The following is a 13878-nucleotide window of genomic DNA, read 5'->3' as shown; positions in this document are numbered from 1 at the left end:
AGTATTTAATTTAAATGACCGAAGTACATCTAAAACTACACGATGGTGCTGTTTGAATGGCATTTGTGTCTTTCAGGGTGAATGTACATGAGCTGAAAAACCTACAGGGCGATTTGTAGCGTTAAAAGGTGCTTTAAAAAGACAACAACAATGTTAACGAGTGTTTATATATCAGGTTAGCATTGCTATCATGGTGAAGCTGTCAAGATACACTTAAAAAAATACAACTTTATATATACATAGAAAAAAGCTGAGTTTATAAAAAAAAAATAACTCAAATGCTGCCAAACAAAGATAAGGAAGGAGGGAATGTGCAGCGGGCATATCACAGGTGGGCCAGGAAGGACAAAACTAGTTTAAATGCATTTCAGTTTCGGTTATTTTAGACTTCATGTACTTCAGCCTCCAGGTAGTTTCTCCTGAAGCTTCTCTTGCACATTTTCACTTGAAGAATGCAATCTTAAAACTGTGATAGTCACTGTGAAGCAGATTAAAAAAACATGTTTCATTTTACCACAGCAGCAGTTCAGATGGGAAACCAAATGTTCATTCATGGCTTCATACGACAAAACTTTCATTAATGCTTAAATGTTCCTGCTGGTTTCCCCAAAAGTTGGGACATGGCGCACGCAACTGATGAATTTAAGTTAATTCCAGATTCAGTTTTCCATCTGCATGTTGAAAAAAAAAAAACACAGACCGAGCTGAGTGAGGTACTTTTATCCCAAAAGATTCCCTTTGCAAAGTCCACCGCGTGGCTTTTGGGGAAAAACAAAAAGGAACCAAAGTGGGCTTGTTCCGTCCTCCCAACACATTGAAAAGCAATGAAGCGAGTAATAAACGCGTACTACAAATGCACAACAAGCAGAAGTGAAGTTAAGGGAACAGGAAATGACGAGAGCGTAGTGATATAAGTTGTCAAACAGGAAGCTTGGCGCTAACTTAGCACGGGAATTCTTATGATGGGACGCTGGAAAGACGGCATGGCGCGTCAGTCTGTTCACCCCATCTTCCTGCTGCCGTCGCCAGTCTCTGACACGTTACGGCATCACTCGGCCAAAGCCTTCCTTCCCTTGCCGACCCTCCATCTGTTAAGAGCTGACCCCCGTGGGCTCTCCCCCAGTCTCTACCAGTGTCACCTGACCCTCCTCCCCCTCCATAATGATCCCTCCCCCTTGCAGCACCACCATCTCCCCCTCATCCTCAACCACGGCAGCCCCCGCTGTTGCTGCCGTCTCCTCCTCGTCCTCCCCGCCAACCACCTCCTCGGGGCTAACAGCAGCCGTGGCTGCGTTGGCGGCTGTGCCATTGGCCTGGCTCTGGGCCATGGCCTCCAGCTTGATGCGGTACTCCTCGGCCTCCTGCTCCTTGCGCAGCAGCTGCTGTCGGTACTCCTGCGCCTTCCTGTTAGCCTCCTGTAGCTGCCTCTGTAACAGCTCCTGACATAGCAACACAACAAAATCATACGTACGTCAAGGTGAACTGTACACAGGACAAAAATAATAACATGAAGGTTTGGAGAGGGAGGAGCGAGACGATGTAGCCTACGCTGGCGCATCGACACAGCAGCATAAATGACATTGCAGCATGCATGTATGCATGCATGGGGAATCGTGCCGGGCCCTATACTACCTCTTCCAATTGGGCCAAACGAGAGGAATTGTGGCGTGCCTGACCTGGCCGACTTCATGTGTGAAGCGGGCACAAGCGCCGTACAACTGGCCTGGTGTGAGTACGCCCTTAAAAGGTGTCTACGTGTCCTCCACTCACCGTTTCTCCTGTATCGTTGTGATTGTTGGCCACCTCCAACTTCCTCTTCCTGGAGGGTGGGGCCTGAGATTCCTCCGTCACCACCTCCTCCGCCACGGTGTTGGCGGGCACTGCCAGCACTGCAAACACACACACACACACGTTTAACCAAGAGAGGAGATACGCATGTGTCTGTGTGTGTTTGATGGACGCGCATCATACTTTGCTGTCCATGCTGCATGGTGACAAAGAAGGGCTGCGTCATACCCCCCGTGGTCTGCAGATTGCCATGTTGGTCTGTTACTATGGTGATGACCCTCTGACCTCCCTCGTTGACGACAGCAGCGTGCTGGATGTTGGAGTCCAGAGCGTTGGCGGCTATCGCTTCCTCTGACTCTGCTAAAAGATACAGCCTAGAGTCACATGCACGGCTAAATGTAGCTCAAGCATGTGCGTGTGTGTGTGCGTGTGTGCACATGCACATACCTGTGTTGGCCTTGTTGAGCAGGTCGGCCAGATTGACCACACCCCCTTGGATGGCAGGTATTCCCTGGATGATGAACTGCGGCTGGTTGGTTGCGTTGCCGGACTCCACATTCACGCTCACCTGGTTCATGTTCACTTGGTTCTGCATGCCCTCCTGCATGTGCACACGCACACACGCACACACACACACACACGCATGAGAAAAGGCTCAAGACGGCATCAGCAATGAGGAGACATCGAGGAGTTTTGCTCACCTGCAGAAGCAGCATCAGGTCAGTGTTCTGGATGTCGACGGAGATGTCGAACGGCGTCTTGTCGAACTTGCTGAGCGCGTGCACGTCGGCTCCGTGCTTGATGAGGGTCTCCACCACGCCGTGGTGTCCGTGCTGCGCCGCCCAGTGCAGCGCCGTCATCTTCAACATGTCTTTGGCGTTGATGTCTGCGCCGCTCTGGAAGCATGTAAGCAGTTGAAACACAAGCCTCAACGCCCCACCCAGACTTTTTAAAATAAAGACACCGGCCAGGCTTCTCACCCGGACCAGCAGCTCCACGATGATGGTGTGTCCCTCGGCGGCAGCCATGTGCAGAGGCGTCCTGTCCACCTTGGTGCGCGCGTCGCGACTGACACCTGCTCGCAGCAGGACGTCCGCCGTGGAGTAATGGCCGTGCTGGGCGGCCAGATGGAGGGGGGACGTCCCTAGCTGTGGGACAGGTATGCCATTATTGCGTGGAACATTATTAGAGGACGTCGTAAAGCTTCAAGACAGCAACTCACCCAGTCGGTGGTGAACGGCGCTCCATTGGCCATCAGGTTTCTGACTTCGTCATCCTGACCTTTGCGCGCCGCCTCCAGCAGACGCTTGCCCAGGTCCACCAGCGACATCTTGACATACACACACACACTTCTTCAGAGAGAGCTAAGTACGCTATTAGAAACAAACACGTCACATGCCTCTTCCAATAAGTGTGTTTTGTTCAACAAAAATAAGATATGCCTTTATTAGTCCCACAAGGGGAAATTCCAGGTTTACAGCAGCAAAAGCAAAGTACTAAAATAATAGGAAAACAATAATAGTGACTTGTTTAAATGCCTATCCCGCAAAATAACTTATCAACAGAGAGAGGATTTTTCCTCAACAGGCAACGCATTTCTTCAGCCAATTGTTAAGAGTAAGACAATCACACAAGAATGAAATTGCTGGGTTTTTTTATTCCAATCATTGCTGTGTAATAAATAGAAAATACATACAAACATACATAAAAAACAGCATCTGTGAAAGACAACGGTGAAAGAACTGTTGAATGATTAAACCATGGTTGCCAAAACCTGCAGAAAATTTGAAAGATGCGGAGGATCACGTTGATACATATTTTACCATGAAGATGCTAAAGCACGTCATTATATACTAAGCTATCTGAACAAAACACCTACATCTTAGCCTCGTGCTACGGGTGACAAAGCAAATTAGCGCAACATCTAAAACTACATCTCATAAATCATAAATTCGTTTTACTATGGACACGCCTGGTTTAAACGAACCAGGCTAATAGCACTAAAAGAAAAAACAGGCACCGCATTTACAAATGGATCATGTGCGCACTTCAGTTCACCGGAAGAAACGTAAAACGAACTTTTGGCGACAAGTTAGCAACAGGCTAGCGAGAAGAGTTGTCCGACAATGGAATCCTGGGGTTCAACAGACTATGTGATTGCGAAAGACGAAGCTTTTCTTGCCGGGCCGAGGAGCCATTTTACGCGCCTTGCAGACAGAAAAGAGTCCGCCATGTGCCACGTATCCCCCCTCGGTGCTGGGCTTACTTATAAATCACCAACATTGAATAATAGCGCGTTCCCTAGCGCAAAACGTTCGCTGCAAGACGGACAGGAAACCGTTTGATATAAAGTTGTTGGTTTTCCGGGGGAAGTCAGAGAGAAATTTCCTATTTTACACACCGAGAAAAAACTACTTCCACATCCGGTTAACTAGCTTTCTTCGGGCGCGCGACGTCTCGTCGCTTAGCGGAAGATTGTCTGACGAGGCTTTCAGCGGTAAGGTCGTCCTGAGAGCTGGGTGCCGGCTAAAGACGAACAAAGATTAAGTTTTATTCCACACGAGGAAGAGAAGTTACTCACCGCGTCCAGTTTGCTGGCGGATTGCTCGTGTTAGCAATGTTAGCAAGCTAGCGAGCGAGCTAAACGCCAAACAAACTGCTCTGAGAGGGCGGGATTCGTGTGCGTGTGTCCGTCTGTCTTTGCCGGGTAGAATTTGATCAAAACCAATAATAAATGGCGTTATTCATTGACAATATTCAAATGTTGGACATTGGGCGCCGCGTCGCATGCTTGACTCCGCCAAATTGTTTACTGGCCAAAGTAAGACGGAGAGGGGTGGTACATGCCCGGATGTTGTGAGTGTAGCTTCCAAATTAAGAGTTGTTGATCGAATTTGGTATTAAAACTCTGCGGTGTACAGTACAATTTAAAGCAGACGCGTGATGACTACATATTGTATCGAAAGGTTACAATTGTATTGAACGTGGTTACTATTGAACAAAACTGCGCGTCACGTGTATTGCAACAATATGGAGTCTTAAATTGAAATCCATGTCGAGGAAGTGTGTAAAACTTTTAAGCTATCTGTTAGCGATTAGCCTTAGCGTGCACAGTTAGCAAATACAAATACAACTTTGCAGAGAACCCAGTCTTTTCTGGTCTGCTCGGCGATGCAACCCGAGCTTAAAACTGGTATTAAGTCGTCTTTAAACCGTTATTGTAGTGTTTATGGTGTAGCAATATGGCTGCTTGTCAACTTCGGAGGTAACTCTGGGTGGGCGGGCTCTCTTGGTACCCAGGCTGACCGTAGATCAGTTTTTACTGTGCTGAGATTAAATAGTTGGAAACGCTGTGGCTGACCTCAGACCAGTCATTTTGTTGTTGGAGCCATCCTAGCAACAATGAAAGCTTAAGTGACATTCTGCTATGAATGAAACCTAAAGGTTGTTTCTGAATACAAATAAAGACATTTAAAATCCCCAGGTCAACATTTTGTATATGCAGTGACAGAAAATAATGTTTATTGTTGCCACACTTGGGTACATTCAGTGTTTTTGTGTCTAGTGGCGTCATTTTGAGGCCTGCTCATAGTGAAACACCAAATCAGCAGCATGAAATAAATAAAATACACAACAGCAACAAAAAACACAAATATTACAGGTTGTTGTTCGTCATTCTTGATCAACAAAATTTAAAGAATGATAACGTGACGAGCAACTCAAAATGGCCACCATTGCAGGCTGTTTTTTTTAAGCTTGGGGGGTCACATAGCATGCAAAGTGACAAAAAAGTGGCCAGTTGGGATTTCACAGCAGCAGGTTGAAGTCGTCCAGCAGAGCATCCACACTGGCGATGGGATCCCTCCAGTAGTTGAAGGACGAGAACTGGCTCAGCTCCTCCTGCACACGAGACCTCAGACCTTTAACCTCTAATGCCCTCACCTTTAACATAAGAACATTCCTGTCTGGGCCCTGCCCACGCTCACCTCCTCTTCCTGCCCCGTACTGTCTTGTCCTCGGTGAGGACAGTCAATGTAGCCAAGGTTCTCCAGCTCATCCAGGTCCAGAGGAGGGATGGGCTGCCTCCAGAACAGGAAGGAGTCGTATTGGCTGCTGGATTTCTCCATCATCATCATGAGATCTGAAGGACAAATCACGTCTGTGAAGACCTCTCCAAATGTGAACCTGCTCTCACTGTGGTAGGTGACATCTGATGTTGAAAAGACTATCTGGTCAACGTGCAGTCCGTTGTCCATTACAAACGACACAAGACACATTTTCACCAGCAATAGGCTCACTGCGCGCGAGCGTGTGTGTGTCTTTCAGACTTTCACTGATGCCGAGAGGCGTTGGCTGCCTGAAGATGAAGGCCATCAATCCGATTTAAAACCTTTTTAATTCATTTGAATTCCGATTGAAGACTTTCTAGAAACCCAACTGGGTATCACTAAATATTCACTCAGCTTTTCTTACGTGTTAAAATGCTTGAATTTGGCAATCGTTCACGATGGATAAAACCAATTTATCGTCACGAGGACACGAAAGAATGCACATATGATTAAAAATGACAGTTACCTGCTTCCAGTGTGACAATAAGAACGACGTCTTTGTTCCTCTGGTGCTTTTATTGCTAGACGTTCAGATGTGGCAGGTTGAAGAGATCGTCGTCAAGTCACCGGCACAAACGCAAAGCACTTCCGCTCAACATTTCAGTACAAAAGGCACTTCCGACGATTACAATACCTTCATACACTGACCACAGAAGAACCAACTTTATGTTTAAATCTACTAAGAGGGTTGCTCTGTGTTGATTTCTGCCCTTTTGTACAGCTTGTAGTCTTATTTTGAAAGGTTCGTGTGGAAATTGGATGTGTCAACGTGTCGTATTCCACCTTGAAGCTTTAATGTGATGACGCCGATTAATTTTTTTTACACATTGTAGTAAAATGACGAGCCTTTTCACTGGGACTGCTGCAGTGAGCGCGCTGCGTCAGCAGGAGGCGACGTCGGCCTCAATAGCCCCGGGTTGCTTGGCTGGGGACCAGGAGGCGGGACTTCCTGTTTGGAGCCGCGCCTCAACAAACTTAAAGACACTCGCACACTCTCACTTTAGTCATTCCTTGGACACTCTGCGCTCGGAGATACTCCTAACCTGCCGCTTCCTGTGTTCCTCTTTTTTCCCCCCTTTCTTCTTCACGGAACGTGTCAACGTAGCGAGGAAGACTTTTTTTTTAAATGATGTTTTAATGACCTACATCTCTTCGTTTGGCAGACCTCAGATCAGCGCTGTCACTCTACGTCTTTTGTGAGTGTAAAAGTTGTCTTTCTGTGGCGGTTGAAAAAGTGCACTAGTCTACCTAACGTCAAGTTAATGAATTGAGGTAAAGCGGAACTACTGGCCGTATTTGGTGAGAGGGCGGAGCTGCCGTGGAGCGACATCATGACATGGTCGCTCTCCAATGCACCCTTTTCCTTGTCGTCATGTAGCATGCTGCGTTCAAGAACTTCCCTTAGCTTTGCTACATGCTAGCATGTTTCACAAGGTCATAGGTCACATGGTAGCTAGTTGTTAGTGGTCATGGTTGCCGTGGCAACAGGAAGTGAGTCAGCAATATGTCTGCTTTAACTTTGACCCCGTTGTTTGTTGTGGCGCACTCCAGTGGATTTAACCTTCAGTCTTCACACACACACACACACACACACACACACACACACACACACACACACACACGCTCCTTTTAGTCCAACAAACGAAACCGGTGAACATTTGTGGACCTGTCAGTCAATCATCGGCAGAGAAGAAGGCTTCTGTGTCATCATGAGACCCCCGTCGCCACCACCGCTTCCTGTTTTGTGCAACATGTGACTGTCTGTGCATCAGGAGACAACATATGCCGCACACGCACACACACACTGGTTGATCACATGATGAAGACATGGATCACATCCCTGCGGCGTTCCTGCCTGACATTCCTGTTGTCAAGCGTGAAGCTGCTTGTTCTTCACATTCCTGCTTTATCTTCCTCAACGGAGACACGCTGTGGGAAGGTCACCTTCACGCTGGCCTGAGATAGAGGTCAAAGGTTCCGCTGCTGCTGCGTGTAACAAGACGTGTGTGTTCAAACTGGTTTCAATGTTGTTGTTTTTGTCATTTCAGGTCAAAGTCGAAGCGACACCTCTGGGTTGATATCTTTGGGGGTCGTTGCCTGACTTTTTCAACGGCGACTTTTTGGGCTGAATGCCTCAGGAGCACACGTGCTCACAGACTGCAGTTGTTTCCCCGGCCTGTAGGGCGGCAGCAGAGAGGCAACGTGTCGGCATGAGCGACTTCTGGCACAAGATGGGATGCTGCGTGGTCGCCAAAGCACCGCCGGTGAGCCACACACACGCACACGCAGGCAGCTTAATGTCACCAATCAACTGCTAATGCTAATTACTGCTATTCAATGGGAGTGAAGTCCGCAAAGAGGAAGCTTGTATTTTTAGTCCTTTCTCTTTGCTCCATTGTGGCGCTACAACAACACACACACGCACACACACATACAGATGCCAGCAGTGACTTCACGCTCAGGGAAGTTGAACTGAGCTTCTTTTGTCGGGCAGGGCGGGAAAGCAAGAACTTTTCCAGGACTTTCCACACATCCATGATGCCGACAGACATGTTGGATTGTTGACTTTAGTGGTTGATGGGTGGTTGCTGATAAGAAGACTTTGGCTCTTTCACCATTTGCAGTAAAGCTAATGTTTGTCATCGTCTTGAGTGACTCTTTTTGTCGGTTTGCTCGCAGCTGGCTCACTTGAGTTCAGACTGGTTAAAGGAAAAGTGAACTTTTTTTAAGGAATTTTGCCCATCATCCACAATCCTTATGTGAGACATGAACACGCATCTTTTTTTTTCTGTGTGTTCTAAAGATATAAAAACAGGTAAAAAGAGGCAGCTAATGAATGCATGTAATGGGACAAACCTATTCCACCTCTGTGGTGTGGTGAGGTGTCACTACGCCAGTGATGTAGTTCTTGGGCGTAACAATGTTGTTAATAATAATAACAATGTGGAAATGGCGCATTGTTGCTTTTTGGAGGTTTTTTCAGAATGCTTTATAAGCGGAATAGGTGCGTCCCATTACGTGCATTCTTAGCAGCCTCTTTTTAGCTGTTCATGTCTCACATGATGGGCAAAATTCCACAAAAAGTGCAGTTTTCCTTTTAAGACCGGGAGAGGACGTGACGTGTTCTTTGTTGTTGTTGCTCAGCGCTCTTATTTTGAAATGTCAGCCCTTCCTGTGCTTGGATGCTGTGGATGACTTCTTGAAATATTTAGGACAGGGGTGTCTGAACTTTTTTTCTCCGAGGTCTGCCCGCGTGCGGATGGGGGCGGGGCATTTTCTGCCTACGATGACAATAAAGCTTTCGTAGATGTGTTAATCTGTCTTCTGGTGGCTAACGATCTAAAAAAAATAACAATAAATGGGTGTAGAATCCAGTTTAATACTGCCTAGCTTTTATTTTGAAGCCCATTTTACACTGAAGTCACTGTGTTCACATTTGTTAAATTGAGGAATAATGAGGAAGTTAACAATAATGTGACACATGCACGGAACAATTCTCTCACAAATCATCCCTGCGGGTCTCAAAATGTCATTTCAAGAGAAAGAGGCGACAATGTGTCTCGATTTCGACTTATGAATACAATGAATAACACGGTGGACCGGGACTTGATGGGTTCTTTGACAAAAAACACAAGCCACCAATGGCCCCCAGGTCGTACTTTGCACTCCCCCGGTTTAGGAGCGCCATAGTGCCAACGGCATAGACTCAAATGTTGCATCACAGGTCAACACACGTCTCATCAGGAGGAAGCTGATGTCGATGTTGTCATTGCCATGGAAACCGCCTGCACGGTTATTTTAAAATCGTATATCATGAAGGTATATTTTTGTGTGGTAAGCCGGTCAAGTGTTAAAGCGCTCAGGTTGTTTGCGTAGAAGAAGACATCCAGAGAGTCAAATGAGGTCCAGATGGAGGCGAGGCCTCGTTCAGACCACACGTGCCGACATGTGGCTGTCGCCATGCCGACGTCCGATGTGACGATCGTCGGCCGTGTTTGGAATGTTGTGTCCTGTAAAAGCACACGTTTCTGGTCTGTCCCCAACTGACATGAGAAGAGGACTTGGAATGTTCCACAGCGCTGTCATGCGTCCAAGTGAGGTCACACATGTGAAGGTGGAATAACGCAGTGGAACATAAGCCTCTTAAATCATTCCTGAACGCTCCCTTTGCAGCCAAGATGGCTTCTGGATGGGCCAGTTTCCCCACGCTAGGATTTAGAAGACTTTGGGAACAAAATGGGGTTTTAATGAGGTTTTTGCTGGATGCTAGCCAGGACTCTGAGTGTTTCTGAACGCAACTCAGAGCAGCCTCGACCATTTTCAAATGTAGAACACATTTACTGTTAAATGAGCGCATACTAGTCTTACAAACTGTGTGTGTGTGTGTGTGTTTTAGCATTTCTTATTTGAAGTGTACAGTCAAGTGAAAAAATAGACACAGTAAGATGACAACAAAGCAAAACTGGCATAATGAAAGTACAATAAGGTAAAACTGCAACAAAGAAAAACTACTCACCCAGCACAATTAATCTACTTTCAAAATCACCTGGCACAATTAATTACAATAAAGTGAAACTACTCACCTGGCACAGTAAATGTATTTTTAAAACAACCACACGGCACAATTCATCTAGAATAAAGTAAAACTACTCACCCAGCATCATTAATCTACACATAAGTAAAACTATTCACCTGGCATAATTAAAGTACAATAAAATAAAACTGCAACAAAGTAAAAATACTCACACAGCACAATTAATCTACTTTTTAAATAAAATTCATCACCTGGCACAATCAATTTACGATAAAGTTAAACTACTCACCTGGCATAATGAAAGTACAATAAAGTAGAATGACAACAAAGCAGAACTACTACTACTACTACTACTACTACTACTACTAATGAAATTACAACTTCGCAATTAAAGTAAAACTACTTGCCTGAAATAATAAATCTACAATCAAGTAAAACTGCAACTAAATGAAATAATCACCTGACATAATAAAACTCCAATAAAGTCAAATTGCACAACTGGTATATTGAAACAACAATAAAGTAAAACTATTCACCTGGTATAATGAAAGTACGGTACAGTAAAGTAAAACTACAAATAAATAAACCCACTCACCGGACATACTAAAAGTACATTTAAGTAAAATTATTCACTTGACATATTGAAACTAGAATAAAGAAAAACTGCAACATAGTAAAACTATTCACTTGGCATAATGAAATGACAAAGTAAAACTACTCGCCTGCCGTAATAAAAACAGCTAGTGTGTGTGTGTGTGATATCAATTCTTGTTTGTCAGTCAACATCATCTTCATGAGCAGCACTCTGACTATGTGAACATGTGGAAACTCATCAGCACTCCTTCGGGTTATTTGAGACTTGTTGGTGCAGGACTCACTCACTGTGTGTGTGTGTGTGTGTGTGTGTGTGTGTGTGTTTTGTGTGTTTAGAAGAAGAGGAGAAGGAAGATTGATCGCAGTATGATCGGAGAACCGACTAACTTCATCCACCTGACACACATTGGCTCTGGAGAGATGGCAGACGGTCTGCAGCCTGTAAGAAGACGTCACTGACTGGCTGGCTGGCACACTCTTTAGTCCCATTCTCACTGTGTGTGTGTGTGTGTGTGTGTGTGTGTGTGTGCTTTCAGTCAGGCTCAGTTCAGGAGCAGATGAGGTCGAAAGGTCCAAACATGAACGGCAGGAACAGTCTCTTATAGCCGGTAAGCCTTCATTTTTAGTGTGGCCAGTAGGGGGCACCACGTAGCCAGACAGTGTATTTATCGGTTATTTATCGACAGGTCTGACGCGCCACCTCCCTCTCCTCCGCCGACGGACCCCCGGTCCCAGCGCGACGTGTTGCATTCGGGGCGGCCACAGGGGGCGCCGCCCCAGCCCCGTGGGACAAGCAGGACTTGACGCCCCACCCACCGTGTCGCGCTCTACCTCCCGCTTGCACGCCATGACCTGTCCTAAATGTGAACGCTTTCACCACTAGAGGGCAGAGAGGAGGCCGATTGGAGCGTGACGTCACTGGAGTCCACTTAACCCGCCACGCCTTTCTTCCGCTGAGTGACGCGCGTCAGCAACGATGACTGGAAACGCTCTTTCTTTCTTCCTCGTGCCAGCACGCGTCATGCTGGTCACATGACCTGGCCGCTTGGTGTCTCCTCATTTCATGTTTTGAGCAATGAGCACTTTTTTGTCAACTATTTTTTTAATCTGACAATTCAGCTTTCGAGAAACTATTGATGGTGTCGTTTGGGCTCAAACAAAACAAATGTGTGTGAACTTTGACCTCCACAGAGACTGTGACCTTCACAGAACTACACTTCATGCTTACATAACGCCGTCCACACACGCACATTAGCTCCGCCCATACGTTACGTAACAAGCTCATGAATAAATGTGATGTTCCCTGCAGCTGTGTGCTTTTATTTTGAAAGGCAAACACATGTGTTCTTTATGTCAAATGTGACTCCAAACATGGAATGTGTGTGTGTGTGTGTGTTCTTGAGAGATTACATCATGTTTTCTGACTAACATCTGGACTCAATGCAGAGCGGCTGTACTGTGAGACATAAGAGTCGTGCAAAAACTTGATTTAATGAAGTTTATGAAGTAGGGACTTGAAGTTGAAGTTCAGGGGTCAGAGGGAAAGTGTAACAACCTCTGAAGCCATGAAAACCCAAGTGTGTGTGTGTGTATGTGTGTGTGTTGCCATGGAGAGACAGGGCGGGGCGCTAACATTAGATGATGGGGTTACGAGTGTGTCCACCACATAAAGGTTTTTATGCTGAAGGAATAAATGACAATGTTGACAACATGCTAACTCACAAGCTAATGTGCCTACAACTAAAGAATTACTTCACAATAAAACTGCTCACCTGCCATAAAAAAATAAAGTACAACTACTTACCTGGCATAAAAACTCCAATAAAGTAAATCTACACACCTGCCATAATAAAACTACAATAAAGTAAAACTACATATCTAATGTAACGAGACTACAATAAAGTAAGACTACTTACCTGGCCTCATAAAAACCACAATAAAGTAAAACTACGCACACTGCATAACAAAACTGCAACAAAGTAAAATGACTCACCCAGCATAAAAAACACAAAGTAAAACTACACACCTAATGTAACAAAACCACAATAAATAAAAACTTCTCACCTGGCAAGTAAAAACTCCCCTGGCCCTATAGAAACCACAATAAAGTAAAACTATGCACACTGCATAATAAAACTGCAACCAAGTAAAATTACTCACATGGCATAAAAAACTACAACAAAGTAAAACTACGAACATTACATAATAAAACTGCAACAAAGTAAAATTACTCACCTAGCATTAAAAAGTACAATAAAGTAAAACTACACAGCTAACATAACAAAACTACAATAAAGTAAAACTACTCACTTGGCACAATGAGACTACAGCAAAGTAAAGCTACACATGTGGGATAATTGAACTACAATGACGTAAAAGTCCTCACCTAACATCATGAAACTACAATAAAGTAAAAGTATTCACCTGACATATTAAAAGAAATAATAACAACTACCAAAAGGCAAGTTTTTTTCAACACTAAACCAACATGCTTGCTGAAAGGAACATTCTCGTTGGCTTCATGCGCTTGTAACGATGCTAACTGCTGGTGGTGTCGCGTAGCGGTGAGCTCATGAAGAAGAAAGACAGTTTGTGTTCTGTGTTCCTGTTTATGGACTTTCCTCAGCAGACCTCACTTCCTTCCTGCCTGGCTCTTTCCTGCCCAGCTTCTGGAATCACACACACACACGCTGGTGTTTTCCTGTGCTATGAATGGCTGCAGTGTTTCCTGCCTCATAATAAACATGACGGAGGTGTTGGCAGCTCGCACACTTAACTCCCTTAAAGCGAGAAATGGCCTCTAAAACGGTGTGGATCATCCTCATCCTATCTTTGCCACACTTGACCACACTT

The 13878-nt window shown here is 45.4% G+C and overlaps 3 protein-coding genes across 5 annotated transcripts; 1 reads left to right on the top strand and 2 right to left on the bottom strand.

Moving 5' to 3' along the window:
• Positions 1 to 151: 151 nt before the first annotated feature.
• On the bottom strand, positions 152 to 4694 carry gabpb2a (GA binding protein transcription factor subunit beta 2a). Of its 2 annotated transcripts, none has more exons than XM_054763544.1 (8): positions 4370 to 4694; positions 3011 to 3118; positions 2769 to 2936; positions 2490 to 2684; positions 2236 to 2389; positions 1972 to 2145; positions 1771 to 1889; positions 152 to 1439 (listed from the first exon to the last, which is right to left on the bottom strand). In XM_054763544.1, the coding sequence occupies exons 2-8, from the start codon at positions 3116 to 3118 to the stop codon at positions 1092 to 1094; spliced, it is 1266 nt and encodes a 421-aa protein (XP_054619519.1). In that variant the 5' UTR covers positions 4370 to 4694; the 3' UTR covers positions 152 to 1091. The 2 variants fall into 2 exon arrangements, with proteins under 2 accessions (XP_054619519.1, XP_054619518.1); XM_054763543.1 differs by having other exon boundaries at positions 1972 to 2148; positions 4370 to 4679.
• Positions 4695 to 5293: 599 nt separating this feature from the next.
• mllt11 (MLLT11 transcription factor 7 cofactor) lies at positions 5294 to 6520 on the bottom strand. Its single transcript, XM_054763548.1, has 3 exons — positions 6364 to 6520; positions 5775 to 5929; positions 5294 to 5688 (listed from the first exon to the last, which is right to left on the bottom strand). The coding sequence occupies exons 2-3, from the start codon at positions 5922 to 5924 to the stop codon at positions 5596 to 5598; spliced, it is 243 nt and encodes an 80-aa protein (XP_054619523.1). The 5' UTR covers positions 5925 to 5929; positions 6364 to 6520; the 3' UTR covers positions 5294 to 5595.
• Positions 6521 to 6863: 343 nt separating this feature from the next.
• cdc42se1 (CDC42 small effector 1) lies at positions 6864 to 12834 on the top strand. 2 transcript variants are annotated; one of them, XM_054764709.1, is made up of 5 exons: positions 6864 to 7093; positions 7946 to 8161; positions 11362 to 11466; positions 11562 to 11633; positions 11712 to 12826. In XM_054764709.1, the coding sequence occupies exons 2-4, from the start codon at positions 8027 to 8029 to the stop codon at positions 11628 to 11630; spliced, it is 309 nt and encodes a 102-aa protein (XP_054620684.1). In that variant the 5' UTR covers positions 6864 to 7093; positions 7946 to 8026; the 3' UTR covers positions 11631 to 11633; positions 11712 to 12826. The 2 variants fall into 2 exon arrangements, with proteins under 2 accessions (XP_054620684.1, XP_054620685.1); XM_054764710.1 differs by lacking the exon at positions 6864 to 7093 and adding an exon at positions 7128 to 7871 and having other exon boundaries at positions 7953 to 8161; positions 11712 to 12834.
• Positions 12835 to 13878: the final 1044 nt, after the last annotated feature.

This window comes from Dunckerocampus dactyliophorus, chromosome 20 (assembly GCF_027744805.1).
Source record: "Dunckerocampus dactyliophorus isolate RoL2022-P2 chromosome 20, RoL_Ddac_1.1, whole genome shotgun sequence".
NCBI lineage: Eukaryota > Metazoa > Chordata > Actinopteri > Syngnathiformes > Syngnathidae > Dunckerocampus > Dunckerocampus dactyliophorus.
This window is presented reverse-complemented; position numbering and strand designations above follow the sequence as displayed.